This window comes from the organism of the source record quoted next, unplaced genomic scaffold (assembly GCF_019419815.1).
Source record: "Pyrus x bretschneideri cultivar Hongxiangsu unplaced genomic scaffold, Pyrus_bretschneideri_v1 Contig26, whole genome shotgun sequence".
In the NCBI taxonomy this organism is placed as follows: domain Eukaryota; kingdom Viridiplantae; phylum Streptophyta; class Magnoliopsida; order Rosales; family Rosaceae; genus Pyrus; species Pyrus x bretschneideri.
The window spans coordinates 1,743,955-1,760,464 of record NW_025999568.1 but is presented as its reverse complement, the minus strand read 5'-3'; the positions used below and the strand labels follow the sequence as shown (position 1 = coordinate 1,760,464).

Below are 16,510 nucleotides of genomic sequence, written 5' to 3'. Positions count from 1 at the left end.
TTTACCTGAAAGTAGGGTTCGATTGTCGGATTGAATGAATGTAGTGTTGCGGCTGCCCAGAAATTAACTGATTTAATTTTGAAGAACCTGTTATAAATTAATTGATTTAGTTGTGGGGCTCACACTATATCGAATTTGAACGATCTAAACCATCTATTTTTCAAGTTGGACATCATATAGATCATCCTTGCAAAATATTAGCCAAATCGAAAATATTTGAAACACCTAATTGAGTTCAAATAAATTAACTAACACTATGCTCTATAAGAAACAATGAAATTTCATTGTGATAATTGAATAGACAAATGTTTTCGGATAAAATGAAATTTTTGCAAGAATGATCTATTAATTGAGACATGCAAAATAAATAGTTTGGATTATTGCATTGAAATTTGACGTAGAATGAACCCTACAACTAGTCCCCATTTTTACCCAAAAGTGGGGAACACTTTCGATAAAAGGCCTATATATATAACACTCGTTGCATCTTAAACTAATATGAAGAAAACATTCCTTGTAACATCATATAATTTATGTTTAATCCCAAAGAATAAATAAGCATTAGGTTGAAAATACATGGTATGAGAAAACAAACTAGTGTCCTACCTACGACTACAGATATGATCCCCTCACAAAACTAAATCAAAATTGCTGCGGTCCACAATGCGCATCAAGGAAGAATATAATCGAACTGACGGGGCCAGTTCTGTATCGATGGAACAAAGAACCACAAAAGAAACTACCTCCAGGGCCAGTTCTGTATCGATGAAACAAAGGGCCACAAAAGAAACTACCTCCGGCTTGCAGCCTTGCCCTTGCTTAGACTCGCAAGTTCTTCGACGAGCTTCTTCTCATCGGTGCTCAATCTCTTTGGGATTTCGACCTGCACGCGGACGAGCTGGTCACCTCTCATGTTGCTTTTGTTTAAGAGGGGAACGCCTTTCTTAGCCATCACAAGGGTCGTGTTCGGTTGGGTGCCAGCTGGAATCTTCAAATCAACCATCCCGTCCACTGTTGGAACCTTAATTGTAGTTCCCAAAATTGCATCTATATAAGATACCTTGCAGGAGTACAATATGTTGGTATCATCACGTTTGAGGATTGGGTCTGAGATGACATCTATAATAACAAATAGGTCACCAGGAGACCCGCCCCGTCTTCCAGCATTACCTTCATTTCGGACTCTTAAACGGCTCCCAGAGTCCACACCAGCTGGAACTTTCAGACTGATCCGCTTTGTCCTCCTCACCCGACCATCTCCAGAGCAAGTGTTACAAGGGATGGATGTTTCCCCAGTCCCACCGCATGATGAGCACGTCATGACCTGTTGGAAGACACCTAACGGAGTCCTTGCTGATTGAACAACCTGACCTTGCCCACCACATGTGCTGCATCTGGATGCCTTGGTGCCTGGTTTAGCACCAGAACCATTGCAAGTCCCGCAGCTCTCCAACCGGCTAATTTCAATCTCCTTTTCAACCCCAAAAACTGCTTCCTTGAAGTTCAAGACAAGATTATAATATTCATCCTGGCCATCAACCGCTCGACTCCTAGAACCCCTGCCCCCCATTCCGCCCATCCCACCCATACCGCCCATGCCCTCAAATAGGGACTCGAACAGATCAAATGGATTGCTGAAATCCTGAAACATCACAGTTCATCGTCCCACTGTAAGAAAGTAGAGATGCAAATGAAGAGATAATATTCCCCATCATCAGTTTGAAAGGTACTTACCCCAGTACCCATACCAGCACCTTTAATTCCAGCCTCTCCATACTTGTCATATAGCGATCGTTTTTCGTCATCAGACAAGACCTGCGAAGATTAATAAATTTAATATAACTACTATAATAGTGGCCACCAGGTCAATGATACCTTTCAAAGCCATGCTTTTACCTCATATGCATTACTGATTTCCTTGAATTTTGTTTCTGCCCCTGGTTCTCTGCAACAAAGAACATACAGTTCCCACAAAATGAAAACAGAGAACACATACCACATAGATTGATAAACTAAATTGAACAGTTTTCGCCTTGCTAAACAGATATACATAGGTAGGATATCAAACCTCATATATCCAGACATGATTACATGACTCGACATAGAGATGAGGTGGGCCAACACATCAACTTTCAAAAATCCGGACATGATTATATCTCCATCATTTCTATGACAGAGTGTTTGCAAAAAGATTCACATGTACTGCCCAATTAGATTATTTGTCCTGAATCCTGAGGTAGATCCATAAACGTGGGCATTTTGCTCAGACGGAATAGCTTCCACCATTTTAGGGAAAAAAAAAAACAAAATTTATAGCTGTGCATCCCGAGCTAGAGATGTAAAACTCAGCCCAACCTCAATGCTTCAATCATGTTTTGTGTCCTTAAATTTAAGGTTCCTCTTACCGAACCCCTTTTCAGGAATAAATAAAATATTACAAAACAAGTCAAGAAAACTCACTAAACTAAATTCTCTCCCAGTCATTCAGCATGAGTGGTGAGATGAGGAGCAGAGGAATTTTGGCCAGATTCTGGTCCACCAATTTTAAAACAGCCACATAGCCCCAAGAAAATAGACAGCAAGTGATTTCTCACAAGCTGCCCTTTTCACATCCACACTTGTTTTCCCACTTTACAAATATTCATTTGAACTCTAATTTGCTCTACCGAACCCCTAATGCATTTTCTTCGCAAGCCTAAGACTTAAATCACAAGTCGCTAAATCCCAAAAACATATGACATCTCTAGCAGCTTTAGCTTTACCGCATCAGCACAGATCCCAAATTCTAAAGATGAAACAAACTAGAATTAGAATGTGCCTCTCATCATTTCTAGCCCATCATCATCATCACAAACCTTTAAACTGACTTGAATAGGGAAAAAGGAAAAAAAGAACACTTAAAAGATCTCTACTATTGACAAAGGATATGAATATAGCCAAGGTCTTGGGAGAATATTCTTCTGCATATAAAAGAATAAAGTAACCATGAACCTTCAAGCATTCTGTCCTAAAATTCTATGGTTTGACTACTAAGTGTGTACATACTATCCAGCACTATATTACACGTCCAAATCTCTAATGGAAACTGAGCACGTAGAGATCCGTCTTATGTTCTTAACATTCAATTGCAACATAATGAACTGAGATAACCCTCTTTTTATAGGACCAAATACAGAGAATAACGGGTAGATAGTAACATTAAGGGAGAGGAGAAAAAACAAAGGGTAAGCACTACTAGTCAAAAATTAGCTGGCACAACTGACTCACTTGTTTACATCTGGGTGATAACTTCTTGCAAGCTTCCGATAAGCTGAAAAGTGAGAAATATGCAGAAGAAAAATTAGATGACGATAATCCAGAAGAAGAAAAAAAATAACACAAGAAAACCCCAAAAGCCACAAACCATGATTTATTCAACGCTTGAAGCCACTAATTATAAGTTATTCGATCTTTCAAGCACACAAACATCACAATAGATGCTTTATGTATCCAAAGAATGATAGAAGCTAAATTTTATTTTCTGACTTGTACAAATACCAAAGCATTTCACATATTAGGTCCCAATATGAAGGCTTTACTTTGTAATGTATGTTAATTACAGCCATCCAATCGTAAAGATAATATGAAATCCCCAAAAAACTTTAGAACACATGGAATATCTAGAAGATGTCATTGTAATTTTTAAAAACCTCATCTCAAGAGGGTGGAGAATGTCACATATCATAAAAAATAAAGCTTACAACCAAGTTACATTGGGTCAAAGATTCCTATGAATGAGAAAACTCATTCTCCAACTACTTCAAATAGCTGCCTATTCCTTACTTCTTCACCCCCAAAAGGAAAAAATTATGCATTTCTTCTTGGTCGAAGAAGTGATGCAGATCATCACAATAGAAAACAGTCCTCATACAGTAGAGGTGTTCCTATTATATTTCCCAGCTCTACAAATCCAGGATTTGGGGGTCCTCCATCCATACTAAGAACAAAGAGTATTATTCATTCAACTAGTTAGACTGCACACATGCAATATATTCCTTCGTGCACTTTTACCCATACATACATGTGGGGGAAGAATGAGATAAACATGCCAGGCTAAGGGAGAAGTAAGAACTGGATATCATAATATGCAAGCAATTAGCTCTATAAATAGATATAGAGTTTAGGTTTTTTGAATCTCAAATCCATAAAAATGATGAGAAAAGCACATAAAACAAACAGAAACAATACACATACAACAGTTTACAAGGAAAAAAGAAGAAAGAAAATACAAGTGTAGATACCGCTTTTAATTTCTGATTTACTCGCATTTCTTGACACCCCTAGAACAGAATAAAAGTCCTGGATGTAAGAATGCATGAAACAGTTAATGAGTATTCATTCATTAGACCTCTTAATTCATGGAAGAAAAAGTCCGACCAATGTTTGTTATACTCACAGAATCTGCTCTAACTATAAATCTTGTTCCCCTGCTGCGATGTGAAGTTTGAGATGGGCCTGCACAGAATAGAGCATTCAAGGAATCCCGAGAGAACAAGCTTGAATTCGGTGCCCCCAAATAGCCTATTTTGTTTGAAACACTGCATTCAAAATGATACTTCAAATAATACTGTAAAAACATTCAAAATGATACTTCAAATAATACTGTAAAAACAATCTAAAAGATGCTGGTAGCTTGTTAAGCAGATGTACTTTAATTTAGAAGTAGAAACCAAAACAAAATGAGAGGAACAGATATAGCATACATAGAAGAAATGACAACAGGTTATAGTTTTTCATTCAAAATAACAGTCAAAATTGATAGGAATATAATCAGAACTTATAAATGGAGTCAATGGCATTCCTAAGGCTCTTAAATAAAATAAAAATAAAAATAAGAACCTACCAACATTGAGATGTGAGGACTTTGTTTATGGCATAGGGCCTTAGCCTGGTCTGGGGACGAATGCCCCATTGAGCAACCCATGTACTTCCACAAGGAATAATTGCCATTCAGTGAACTTTCTGTGAGCACTGAGCAGAAGCAAACACACTATATCAGAAATTTTTGAATTTCAACCAAAACATACTTGGAGCCAACTCTTAGTGAATGAAATAGTTCAGTAAGTGACTATTCAGAGAAGGTGTGAAAAACAATAAAGGACAAAATGGCCACAACACAAATGGAGAGAGAAGAGCCGAAGGAGGACTAGTCAACCTAGCAAAGGCCCAGACGTACAAAACCTCTTCTTTCTCTCAACATTCTTCCCCTCTTATCTCATCTTTTTAGTTTATTACAAGTATTGAAGCGTCATTAGTTATTATTACACTACTATTAAAATAAAAAAAAATAAAAAAAAATTGTAAACCTCCTTCTAATTTAAACCTTCCATTTTATTAATAGCGCATTTTCCCCCACCTTGCATGATGATTCACATTTATTACGTTGCCAGCTCCTTTCTGTCTCCCATTCTCAGTATCCATTTTAACTTTTTTTCACTATGTCATCCTATTTCACCACCCACCACCATACTCAGCCTTGTTCAAATATTAAAAGATTCTAACCGACTCATCTCACCACTTGATATTCCTCAAATTTTCCCTTCTTATTCTTCCCCCTGACCATAATCCCAATGTTTACTCAGAATGACAGCGGCCATGGACGCGATCCCATCAGGGGAAGGTCACACTTTCTCTCTCTCCCACCATTAGCTAATCTTTCTTCTCTAATGGATTCTAAAAACGGTGGGCACATGTTCTTCTTGGCGCTACCATTTAGAGAAGTAATCATCACATGCACATAAGCTTGTGATGTGATTTCTTTTATTTTAAGCAGCAATAATAAGTACCAAATCCAATAATTAGAATTATACAGTTAATGTTGCAATGTGGCAAAACTCTTCTGGCATAAAGGCATTAAACAATTTAAAGTAACAGGCGTGGCCACGGTGGATATGCGTTAAGCAATTCCATATCAATGTAAAAATGTAATTAATTCTTCTTTTTTTAAGTTGGGCCGTGAAAAATTGTTTGAATGGCAATAACGCCACTCCAAAAATTACTATTGAAAGAATACCCATTTCCTTGCCATAAACCCCAAAGTTTTGTACATGCAATCTTCAATTAGCCATTTACCTTCTTAGTGAGTCTCTAAACTTTCTCTCTCCAACACATAAGCACAAGGCTCCGTGTCATCATCGGGTTTCATTAACTTACAAAAATGAACTCAAATGCGCCCCCTTTATCTTAAGAAGACGTTTTTGTTTTTGTTTTGTTTTCTTGATTTTCGTGGCAAAGGTTATACTAATGGATTGATTCAAATGCATTGACTTCAAAGGTTCCAAAGGTTATACTAATGTAAACGCGAATAGTTCGAAACAAATAATTCAGAAGTAAAACATATAGATTGAATTGCAGAAGCTAAGAAAAGCTTGAAATTTGAAGAAAATGGCACCAAACTCAAGTATCTCAATTGGTAGGTAAGAAAAAAAATATTTACAATTCCAATGACAAATTAACACAGAGCAGAGCATCGAACCTGAGCGGGACGAAAAGGAGAAAAATTGAAATTACCTGATATGCGATGCGAACCGCTAACCCAGTGCTCAAAGAACCCTAGCAATGGAGCACACAAAGCTAACAAAATATCAGAAAATAAGTAAAATTAAGTAAATTTGGGAAACGAAATTGTTGAAACCCTAACGACGGAGACACAGAGAGAGAGAGAGCGCGCGAGAGAGCGAGAGAGATTACAGAGAGAATTGTGGCGGAGCAGTGGTGGAAGGCGGCGGTGTGGGGCGCACAAGAGTAGCAGAGACAGAGAGAGAGAGGGTATGGATGGCGCGGAAGTGAGGGCTCCAAAGTGAGCGAAGCGTTGGACTGGGAGTGGATGAGAATATGAGATTGCGTGGCTACAACAACCGAACCGAACTCAACAAGTGCCAAACGCTGCGTTTTAGGGCCAAACAAATTCACTTCGCTTGGGTCCAAACAAAGCAAAACGACATCTCAGGATTATTCCAAAATAATCTAGTTTTCTAATTCACAATGTTTAACTTTATTATTTACGTCACTTAGTATTATGGTCCAATGATATTCTTCTTCGTTTGTAAATAAAGAATGCTTAAATACGACAAGATAATGTTTGCATACTTCTTGTGACATCCCACATCGTCCAGGGGTGATCCTTAAATGTATATTCTCATCCCTACCTAGCACGAGGCCTTTTGGGAGCTCACTGGCTTCGGGTTCCGTAGGAACTCCGAAGTTAAGCGAGAAGGAGGCTAGAGCAATCCCATGATAGGTGACCCATCGGGAAGTTGCTCGTGAGTTCCCAAAAACAAAACCGTGAGGGAATGGTAAGCCCAAAGCATACCAAATTGTCACATCCCGGCCCGGGCCCCCACCACAACCCGAGCCCGATCCACCACCGTAGCACGATATTGTCCGCTTTGGGCCCCGACCACGCCCTCATGGTTTTGTTTCTAGGAACTCACACGAGAACTTCCCAACCCGGGCCCGATCCACCACCGTAGCACGATATTGTCCGCTTTGGGCCCCGACCACGCCCTCATGGTTTTGTTTCTGGGAACTCACACGAGAACTTCCCGATGGGTCACCCATCCTGGGAGTGCTCTCGTGCGCTACTCGCTTAACTTCGGAGTTCCCATGGAACCCGAAGCCAGTGAGCTCCCAAAAGGCCTCGTGCTAGGTAGGGATGGGAATATACATTTAAGGATCACCCCTGGGCGATGTGGGATGTCACACTTCTTGTCACTATATACCATTTAAATAGAAATAGTTTGTCAAACCATAAAAATAAAAATAAAAAATAAAAATAAAAAAGAAGAATAAAAGAAGAATCGAATTTGTTTGCGCTAAAAGCATTTGCATACCTAGCGATATAGGTGGCCACACTAGACACCATAATCTTTTCATATGCATGGGACGAGAATTTGTGGATTTGATATCTTTGACAAGATTTTGGTATCTTTGACGAAGGTCTTTGAGTTGTTTACTTACATTTGTAATAAGAGTGGAGTTATTAACAAGTGTCTTAAAGTCTTATTGATCATCAAGTTGAAGTTAAGTTGTTGAATTCATAATATTGGTTTTGCTTGTAGAACTTAGATTTAAAAGCGTGTTTTTTTTTTGTTAGTTTACGGCCTTATATATTTAGCAACGGATAATGTGTCAGAATTACGGAAGAATCAAATCAAGATTATTGTATTGATTATATAGTTCTTTTCATATGCATGGGACAAAATATTATTTGACAATTACGTTTATTATTCCTCTAAAGTATGACAAGGTGAAAGCTCTCACAACTGCTTTACAGGAATCATAAACGTAGTTGTCGGCAAAATTTTGTGTAATGCATCAAGAACTAGATAACCAATATCACAATCTTGATTTCGTTCCTCCATAAATTTGACCCGATATCCACTGCTAAATATATGATGTCGTGAACTCACAAAAAGACACTTTTAATCCAATTTCTGCAATCAAAACTAGTGTTATGAGTCCAACAGTTCAACTTCAACTTGATGACTAATAGTTCATAAGACACTTACTAAAAACTCAACTCTTATTAGTATATATTGCATGTAGAAATAAAATTTATGAAGAAATAAAACCCAAACAAAAGTCAGGAACTTTAATGAGTAGAAATTGTGAAGGGTTTAGATAGATAAATAGATCTTAAATTTATTTACTGCATTTGTTACTCCTAATATTTCATAATCTAGACTAGTTAAGTTTTTATATTTTTCTCTAAATATTCCACTAGCATAGCCACAAAGTCTGTGCTAATTGGTGAATCTGATGCGTCTTTTGCTAATTGGTGAAGAACTATGTAGTCATCCTCTAATGGCAAGGATAAATCTAGTATGTATTTATTTTTTCTTTTATTCTTTTAACTAATTCTACATCTTTTTTATTGAATTTTATATTTCCTGTGTTACTTGTTTTCTGATATAGGCTAATAATTTCTCTACATAAATTCTGAATAAAGGGTCTTGCATAATTTAGTTTTCCTAAAAAGCTTCGTAATAATTTTTTATCTTCTAATTTGTCAGGCATTTCTAATATTCCTTTACTAATATGAGGTTGTAATTTAATTTTTCCTTTGCCTATTTTTAAATCTAGAAATTCTATATACTCTTGAGCTAATATTATTTTTCTCTTATAATCAAACCTTGTTCTAAAAATTTTGTAAACACTTGATAAAGATGTTCATGGTGTTCATCTAAATCTTTACTAAAGACTAAAATATCATCAATATATACTATGCAAAATTCTGAAAATGGTTTTATATTAAAAATACTGTCCATTTTGCTTTGAAAAATCGAAGGAGCATTTTTTAATCCAAAAGGTAAGACTAACCATTCAAAGTGTCCTTCGCCACAGCTAAAGGCTGTCCATGGAATACATTCTTTATCTAATTTAATTTTCTAAAATCCCGATTTACAATCGAATTTACTAAATATTTTTTTATCTTAGATTCTATTTATTAGTATTTCTTTTGTAGGAATCTTATATCCGTCCGACCAAGTGTTATCGTTTAGTCATTGGTAATTTATTACTATTCTTGCTTTATCTCTTAAAATTTCTGCTCTATTTCTTACCATAAAGGCTGCATATCTATGTGGACTACTACTCCTTTGTATTACTCCTAACTTTAAAAGTTCTTCTATTTGTTTTTGGAATTCTTCTTTATCTTTATTATCATAGTCTATGTTTTTGGCTTTAATTCTGAAATTTGGGTTTATAATGTCTAATTTAGCTACTTCTTTATTTCTTTCCCAATATTTTATAGGCTTTTCTCCTAATACTTGGGTTTCTTCAGCTATTCTAATCAAATCATCTAGATTTAATTTTGTCTTGCGAAATTTGCTTTTGCTAATAAATATATTATTTTCCTCTGTTTCATATTGTTCGTCTAATTCCAAATCATTTTCTGTTAATTCGATTTCAGCTTCTATAATCTGTTCTAGCTGCCTATATTCTTCAATTTCGAATTCTGGCAATATTAATTTCATATTTTCTATGCCTTGGTCGACTGAATGTTACACGTTTTAACTATATTAAAACAACTCCAATCTTGGACCCAGGGCCAAATATTTGTTTTATTTATTTATTATTATTGTGGGATTACTTTCCCTTCAAATGCAAAGTACTTTTGCGTTTAATGCTCCCAGCAATCAAGAGAAAATATGTGGGTTCGGTATCTTCGACAAGATTTTGGGTCATGTACTGTCCATATAAGGCCCAAAACTTAACCTGCCCCCTTAAACTTAATTAAGCCATTAATCATGCCTTTGTTAAGTTTAAACTATTTTCTGAATAGCCAGAAATTCGAATTTGGAAAGATGCACACGATCAAGTGTGGTTTTCGTTGGATGCAGGATCCACACAAAATTTCTGCTGAAAGTGAGTGATGAACTCTTGTTAATTTAAAGATGTCTTAGTCAAGCCTTGAGTAGGCCCTTAAGCTGTCTTGTAAAAATGGTTGTTTAAGGCGTGCCCCTAAAAATGGTTGTTTTTTCTTGAATAGACCCTTTATTCTTAAAGACATTCCACACATCCACCTAATTAAAACACAACTTACAAGACAAATACTAAAGCCTTCTTGAATAAACGTTTCCCTTTATGCATGCATCATGCTTTGTTTCATTTTTTGAAGTACTTAACAGAATGGACAAAATTTCCTTAAATACTCATCAGAAATCAAAACATTAGAGTAAAAAACAGCCAACATGAGTTTGGAACTTGCATCACTACAAAAGAAATATTGAGTCCTATGCCTATTATGTAAGAACAAGTTCAAAGATGTCGCTGGAAATGACTCTGGTTCCGATGATAGTACATCGTCAGAGGATGGGATACTTGATTTTCTTTAAGCCTTGGATTTCCTTGGTATCTTGTAATATTATTTTCGGACCTTTTACATTGGGACCCCGACCTTAAAGTTTTGGATCTACCATGTATAATTTTTGAAGTATTTAATTGATGCATTATTGCATTAGTTTTATTTCCTTTTAATTTTTTTCGTTTGTGATTAAGCATTTAAAATAAAAGGAATTCTTTTCAATACAAATTATTCACAAAGAAAGTATAGACAGTAAGTAATACATGTAGTGAATATTGAATTGAAATTGATATTAATTGTACTGAAAACACAAAATAAGTCGAATTCATACATAAATGGACTGAAATCAATTGATAGAGCACTTATCGGATTGGATTCAAGACCATCAAATTGGTTTAGAGTTGCTTCAGGTTCACTAGTTTCTGAGACAACATGAATGAAACAAGTAAAGACAGAGAGCTTTGGTCTAAGTTCTTCCCATTGAAGATATTTTTTTTGTTTGTTTTTAATTTACGGTCGCTTTCCCTTCAAAATGCAACGTCTCTTGCATTTAATGCACCCAACAGTCGAGAGAAAATCTGGGTTTGGTATCTTTGACAAGTCATAATTAGTTTAATCCTTATTTCTTGAGACAAATAAAAGTGAAGTGACAATTTCATTTTCAATCACTCGGATTCAATTTCTCACAATTTCAGGTTGGGTTTATAACTTAATAAACTAATATTACAATAAAGTAACAATGATTCTGCATAAAGTAACAAAGTAATTCTGCATGGAGTAATAAATTGATTTTGTATAATTTAATAAACTGATCCTGTATAACGTAATAAAGTAACAAAATGATTCTGCATAAACCCTAAACCCTTATTCCTTACAATAAAGTAACGGAAGTCATTCTGCATAAAGTAACAAATTGATTTTGCATGAAGTAACAAATTGATTCTGCATGAAGTAATAAACTAATTATGTATAATGTAATAAACTGAATCCGCATGATCATTTTGCGAATTTATGCAGAATTAGTTTGTTACGTTACGTTATTGGGATGGACCAAACATGTCCAGTAACAATCTCTTATTCTCACTTAGCTTTGTATTGCCATATTAGACCCTTCAGTTGGCCATCATAAGAGCACTTTTCTCTCCCATGCCTCAACTATAAAATCGGCAGCTCCATCAATCTCCAGATCCATATCATATGGGAAGTCACCGGGAGCATAATTCTGCTCTGAAGAGGTTGCCACTTCTTCGTCATAAGCATCTCTCCCAAAATTTTAGTTGACTTATGCATCTGGTATTCTTCTTTCCCCATGAAATCATGGTACATCTTTGGCTTTAGATGTGTTGGTAAGGCAACAGTCTTTCCAGTTTTTGTAAAATCAACTGCTAATGCTGTATACTTAGCTAGTTGAAGGCAATTTTCATCCATAGCCCCATAATCACTAAGGTTAGCATGAACCATACGTGCATTGCATATGGCCCCAAGGTTCTCATTCACCATACTATCCACAAAACAATCTATAATATGCTGCAAAATAAACATAATGACAGTAATAAGATATGAAAAACTTAGGGATTGAAATAAAATAGTGTAAATCAGACAAATGAACACAATTTATTTAGAATGTAAACCTAATATAAATGAACCAAGCTCATCAAGAATGAAGGAACGTTCATAGATAATGGGAAGTTGATTCGTGAAGGATGCATGGAGAGATCCGCGATGGGTGTGATGTGATATAAGATAGTACACAAATTAAAACCCTATGATTGTAGTATATGAAAGTAGGGATCGTTTTAGGCCAGGGATTAGAAGGGATACTAATCTACACAATTTAAACTCTAAAACACTAAACTAGACTCCAAAGGGTGATTTGGACGAATTCTAACTTAACTTTGACTCAAAACACTTAAAAACACAAGTTTAGACAGATTTTAACTAAGTTGACACAACAAAGTAAAGGGGGGATTGGTTTTGACGAATTTAAAATAAAATAAACAGATTTAAAGACTTAAACAACTTTGGACAAAATTAGGTGAATTTATGGGTGATAAGCTAGCTAGAGGGTCCTTTTCCACACACGACACACTTGCATACAAATTGATTTCCAGTTGCTTTTCCAATAACCCATGAACCTCAACACCCCAGATTAATCGTTAACAACACTAATTAACACTCAGATTTTCCTTAAGTCATTGAATTGGATGGAATACGCATCGGCAACCAAATTATTCTTCAAAAGTCCCCTACATGAACAACATAATAGAGATACAATCAAAGATCATTAAGCTTTGTGAAAATCATAAGCATTGACAAGGCATTCGTAACTATGAACAACATGATACTCATGCCAGAAATTCACTTAACACGATTGTGACTTGCAACCTCCACTACTTATGAATATAAGTTCATAATGATTAGGTGAAACTCCCTTAGCATCAAATTCATGCATGCAAACTAAGTAGACCCTCTTAATCAACACACAAGAATAAGTTCTTAATCAAACAGTTAAGTAAATTGCATTCACAATCTATGAAATCACAACTGGAAGTAATCAATTCATATTGCAAATATAATCATGGTTTCAAAGTCTCCTCTAACTAAAACGAATTTACTTCCTCATGTTCACAAAACAAAGATAATTAAATTTAAACATTGAAAACAAAACATAGAATACACCTAGAAACGCTCCAACAATCCAACGTCTTGAATGGCAAGCACAGCTCCAGGTGGCTCCTCCTTCCTTCCTTGCTACACACAATGGGGATTTTCTGAATTTAGGCTCTTGAGGTGTGGTGGATGTTGTGGTGATCTGATGGTAGAGGGTGGTGATCTGATTTGTGTGGCATAATGAGGTATTTATAGGCTAGGGTTCACACAATTTCTGAAGGGAAAAAGATTGCACAATCCTAGGGGAAAAGGACTAGGGTTACACGACATAAACCATGGGGAAACGGATTCAAAACCTGCAGCAAGGAATAGGCCTTCTAGAAAGGGCATTGTGGCAAATTTCTAGAAGGAAAAGGATGAAATATGTGGCGCAAACTTAGGGCACAAAAATAGGGCTTCTAGAACTTGATATTTAGGTGATTTAATGTGAAAAGGAGTCCTCTTTGCAGCTGGAATTAAGGTGGAACAAGATTAGGTTAGGATAAGATAAGATAAGGTTGTTTGGATAATGTTCCATGTTTCTTGCTCTTTCCTTATCTTCTGTATCTTAAACTTGTTTCTCCAGATTTGTAGCATGTTCCTAACCTCTTTTGACTTCAAATTCATCCATCCACCTTACTCCATACGCAAGCTATCCATTCCAAGCCTAAAACTGCTCCAAATAGCTCCAAAATGCACTTTCTCGCCTCTTTTGCCATTAAGACCTACAAACACATGAAAATAGCTTCAAACACTATAATAAATGGAAACTAACTATGTATATGCAAGAAAACAAGCTAACTAAGTCACATAAATATGCTCCTATCACGGTGATCATGCTTTTATAGTTATAATATATATTTAACTTTTAAGTAAACTGTTGTGCAAGGTGGCTTGAGGCATTTTTAGCAGAAACCTCTCTATAATGTAACTTTTATAAATTGTTGTACAAGGTTGCTCAAGCCATCTTTAGCCAAGGTTCTAAAAAACGTTAGGCACTAGTTGGGCGGCGGGTTGGGGCCTAGTGCTTAGTTTCTAGGCGCCTAGGCAGGGGGACCTAAGCGTATTTGAGTAAATTTAATATATATATTGTATAAAAAGGTGCCTATTTATATTTAAAAAAAATACATAATTGTGTTGGGATACATAAATTGATAGATGACATATAAATTATAAAGTATTAAAACATATTGAAAATATAGGGAACAAACATATAATGAGTCACTAGTACAAAAAACACTTTGCGCAACGCAGGTCCTTCGTCGCGCAAAGTCAAAAAACGTCGCGCACAAACCGTCGCGGCAAGGCAGTGACAGAAGGCTTTGCGTGACGCAAGTAACCCCATCGTCGCGCAAAGACACTTTGCGCGACGTATTTTGCGCGACTCAACATCCGTCGCGCAAGTTTCTTTGCATGACGCATGTAAAGGCTTCGTCACGCAAAGTGTCTTTGCGCGACGTATTTTGCGCGACTCAACCTACGTCACCCAAGATCCTTGCGCGACGTATTTTGCGCGACTCAACCTACGTCACTCATGATCTTGCGCGACGTATTTTGCGCGACCCAACCTACGTCACTCAAGATCCTTGCGCGACGTAGACTATAGTCGCTCAAAGTGTCTTTGCGCAATGCATGTTCCCAAGTTGCGCAAAGATACTTTGCGCGACGCAGTCTACGTCACGCAAAGATACTTTGCGCAACTTGGGAACATGCTTTGCACGACGTATTGTATGTCGCGCAAAGTGGAAATTTGGTTTTGGTAAAAAATATTACTTTCTTAATTTTTAATAATATTGTAATTAAATTCTAAATAATAATTAATTAACCAAAGAAAAGTATTTAATTATACAATATATGAAAATGTACATACAAAATGTCCAAATAAAAAAGAAAAAACTACAAGTAATCTTCTAGGTGAAGTGGCTACTGGGTATCGGCAGGGTGAAGTGGCTCGGAGGTTGAAGGTGTAGCAAGATCAGGTATTGGTAGTGAGATTTGGAGGCCGGTCATCTGTATGGCTCGTATAAGATCTCTCATCTGTCCGTCATAAGTATGCAGCTGCTCGCCTTGGGCCCTTATCTGCTCCTTCATCTGCTCACCCTGGGCCCTCATCTGCTCGCCCTGGACCTCAAGCTGACCCTTTAGGGTTATCACTTCCTCCTTCAATGAATCGACCTCTGTGGTGTTTGATCTGGAAGAAGAGGCACCAGTCTCACGAAGTCGTGCTTTCCCCATGCACCGAACAACCTTGCCGTGACGACGACCGAAGTTCTGATCTAGGACATCAGTCAAAATCTGAAAACCTGCATCATCAGGTACTGTGACGTCCTCAATTGGGGTCTCCGGGGGAAGTTGCGATGTTGCTTCTTGGAGAACAGTAGTGCTCTTTTCCACCATAAGAGCCTATAATAATAAAGAAAAAACATATATATAAATAATATTTGAACGATTCATACATATAAGAATAATAACAATTACATATACTTACATGAAGCTACCCAGCGGTCTCATCTCCAGGTCGAACGTAAATGTCATCGAACATGTTGATCTCTGGGAACTTAGAACCCTCCTGAAGAAAGAAAAAAAAACATTAAGAAAATTTTATTAATCAATAATAATAAATAAATTGTATAAAATTTCTAAATTAATATACTTTTACCTGACGTCGTGTCTGAAGCCTATATGAAAAGGGCTTCGAACCAGAATGGTGGAGAAGTGTCTTTGACTCCCGAGCTATCTTGCCAGCAACAGATTTCTTCTGTTAAACACACAATATACATGTTAATGCGACTATTTGAAATAAATTAATAAAAAAAGCTTTAAAAAATAACTAAAACAATAATAAATTATTATTCAAATATTATGTACATACCACAAATTTTGGGTCCGTAAAATGTTTGCAAAGCCATTCCCAATCCTCTGGCCGGTCCTTCAACTCGCTTGGGCAACCATGTAGGCGAGCAATCTCCGGAGTATCCCATAGCTTAAAATGCGTGTGAAGATTGTTCTTCCAAT

At 36.6% G+C, this 16,510-nt stretch overlaps 1 protein-coding gene across 2 annotated transcripts; it reads right to left on the bottom strand.

Moving 5' to 3' along the window:
- Nucleotides 1-499: 499 nt before the first annotated feature.
- On the bottom strand, nucleotides 500-6,880 carry LOC103926568 (chaperone protein dnaJ A6, chloroplastic). 2 transcript variants are annotated; one of them, XM_048587201.1, is made up of 10 exons: nucleotides 6,730-6,880; nucleotides 6,550-6,591; nucleotides 4,883-5,010; nucleotides 4,436-4,577; nucleotides 4,281-4,338; nucleotides 3,268-3,310; nucleotides 1,897-1,945; nucleotides 1,735-1,815; nucleotides 795-1,642; nucleotides 500-743 (listed from the first exon to the last, which is right to left on the bottom strand). In XM_048587201.1, exons 3-10 carry the CDS (start codon nucleotides 4,987-4,989, stop codon nucleotides 740-742), a joined length of 1,332 nt encoding a protein of 443 aa, XP_048443158.1. In that variant the 5' UTR covers nucleotides 4,990-5,010; nucleotides 6,550-6,591; nucleotides 6,730-6,880; the 3' UTR covers nucleotides 500-739. The 2 variants fall into 2 exon arrangements, with proteins under 2 accessions (XP_048443158.1, XP_048443159.1); XM_048587202.1 differs by having other exon boundaries at nucleotides 6,550-6,612; nucleotides 6,730-6,860.
- Between the last annotated feature and the right edge of the window lie 9,630 nt (nucleotides 6,881-16,510).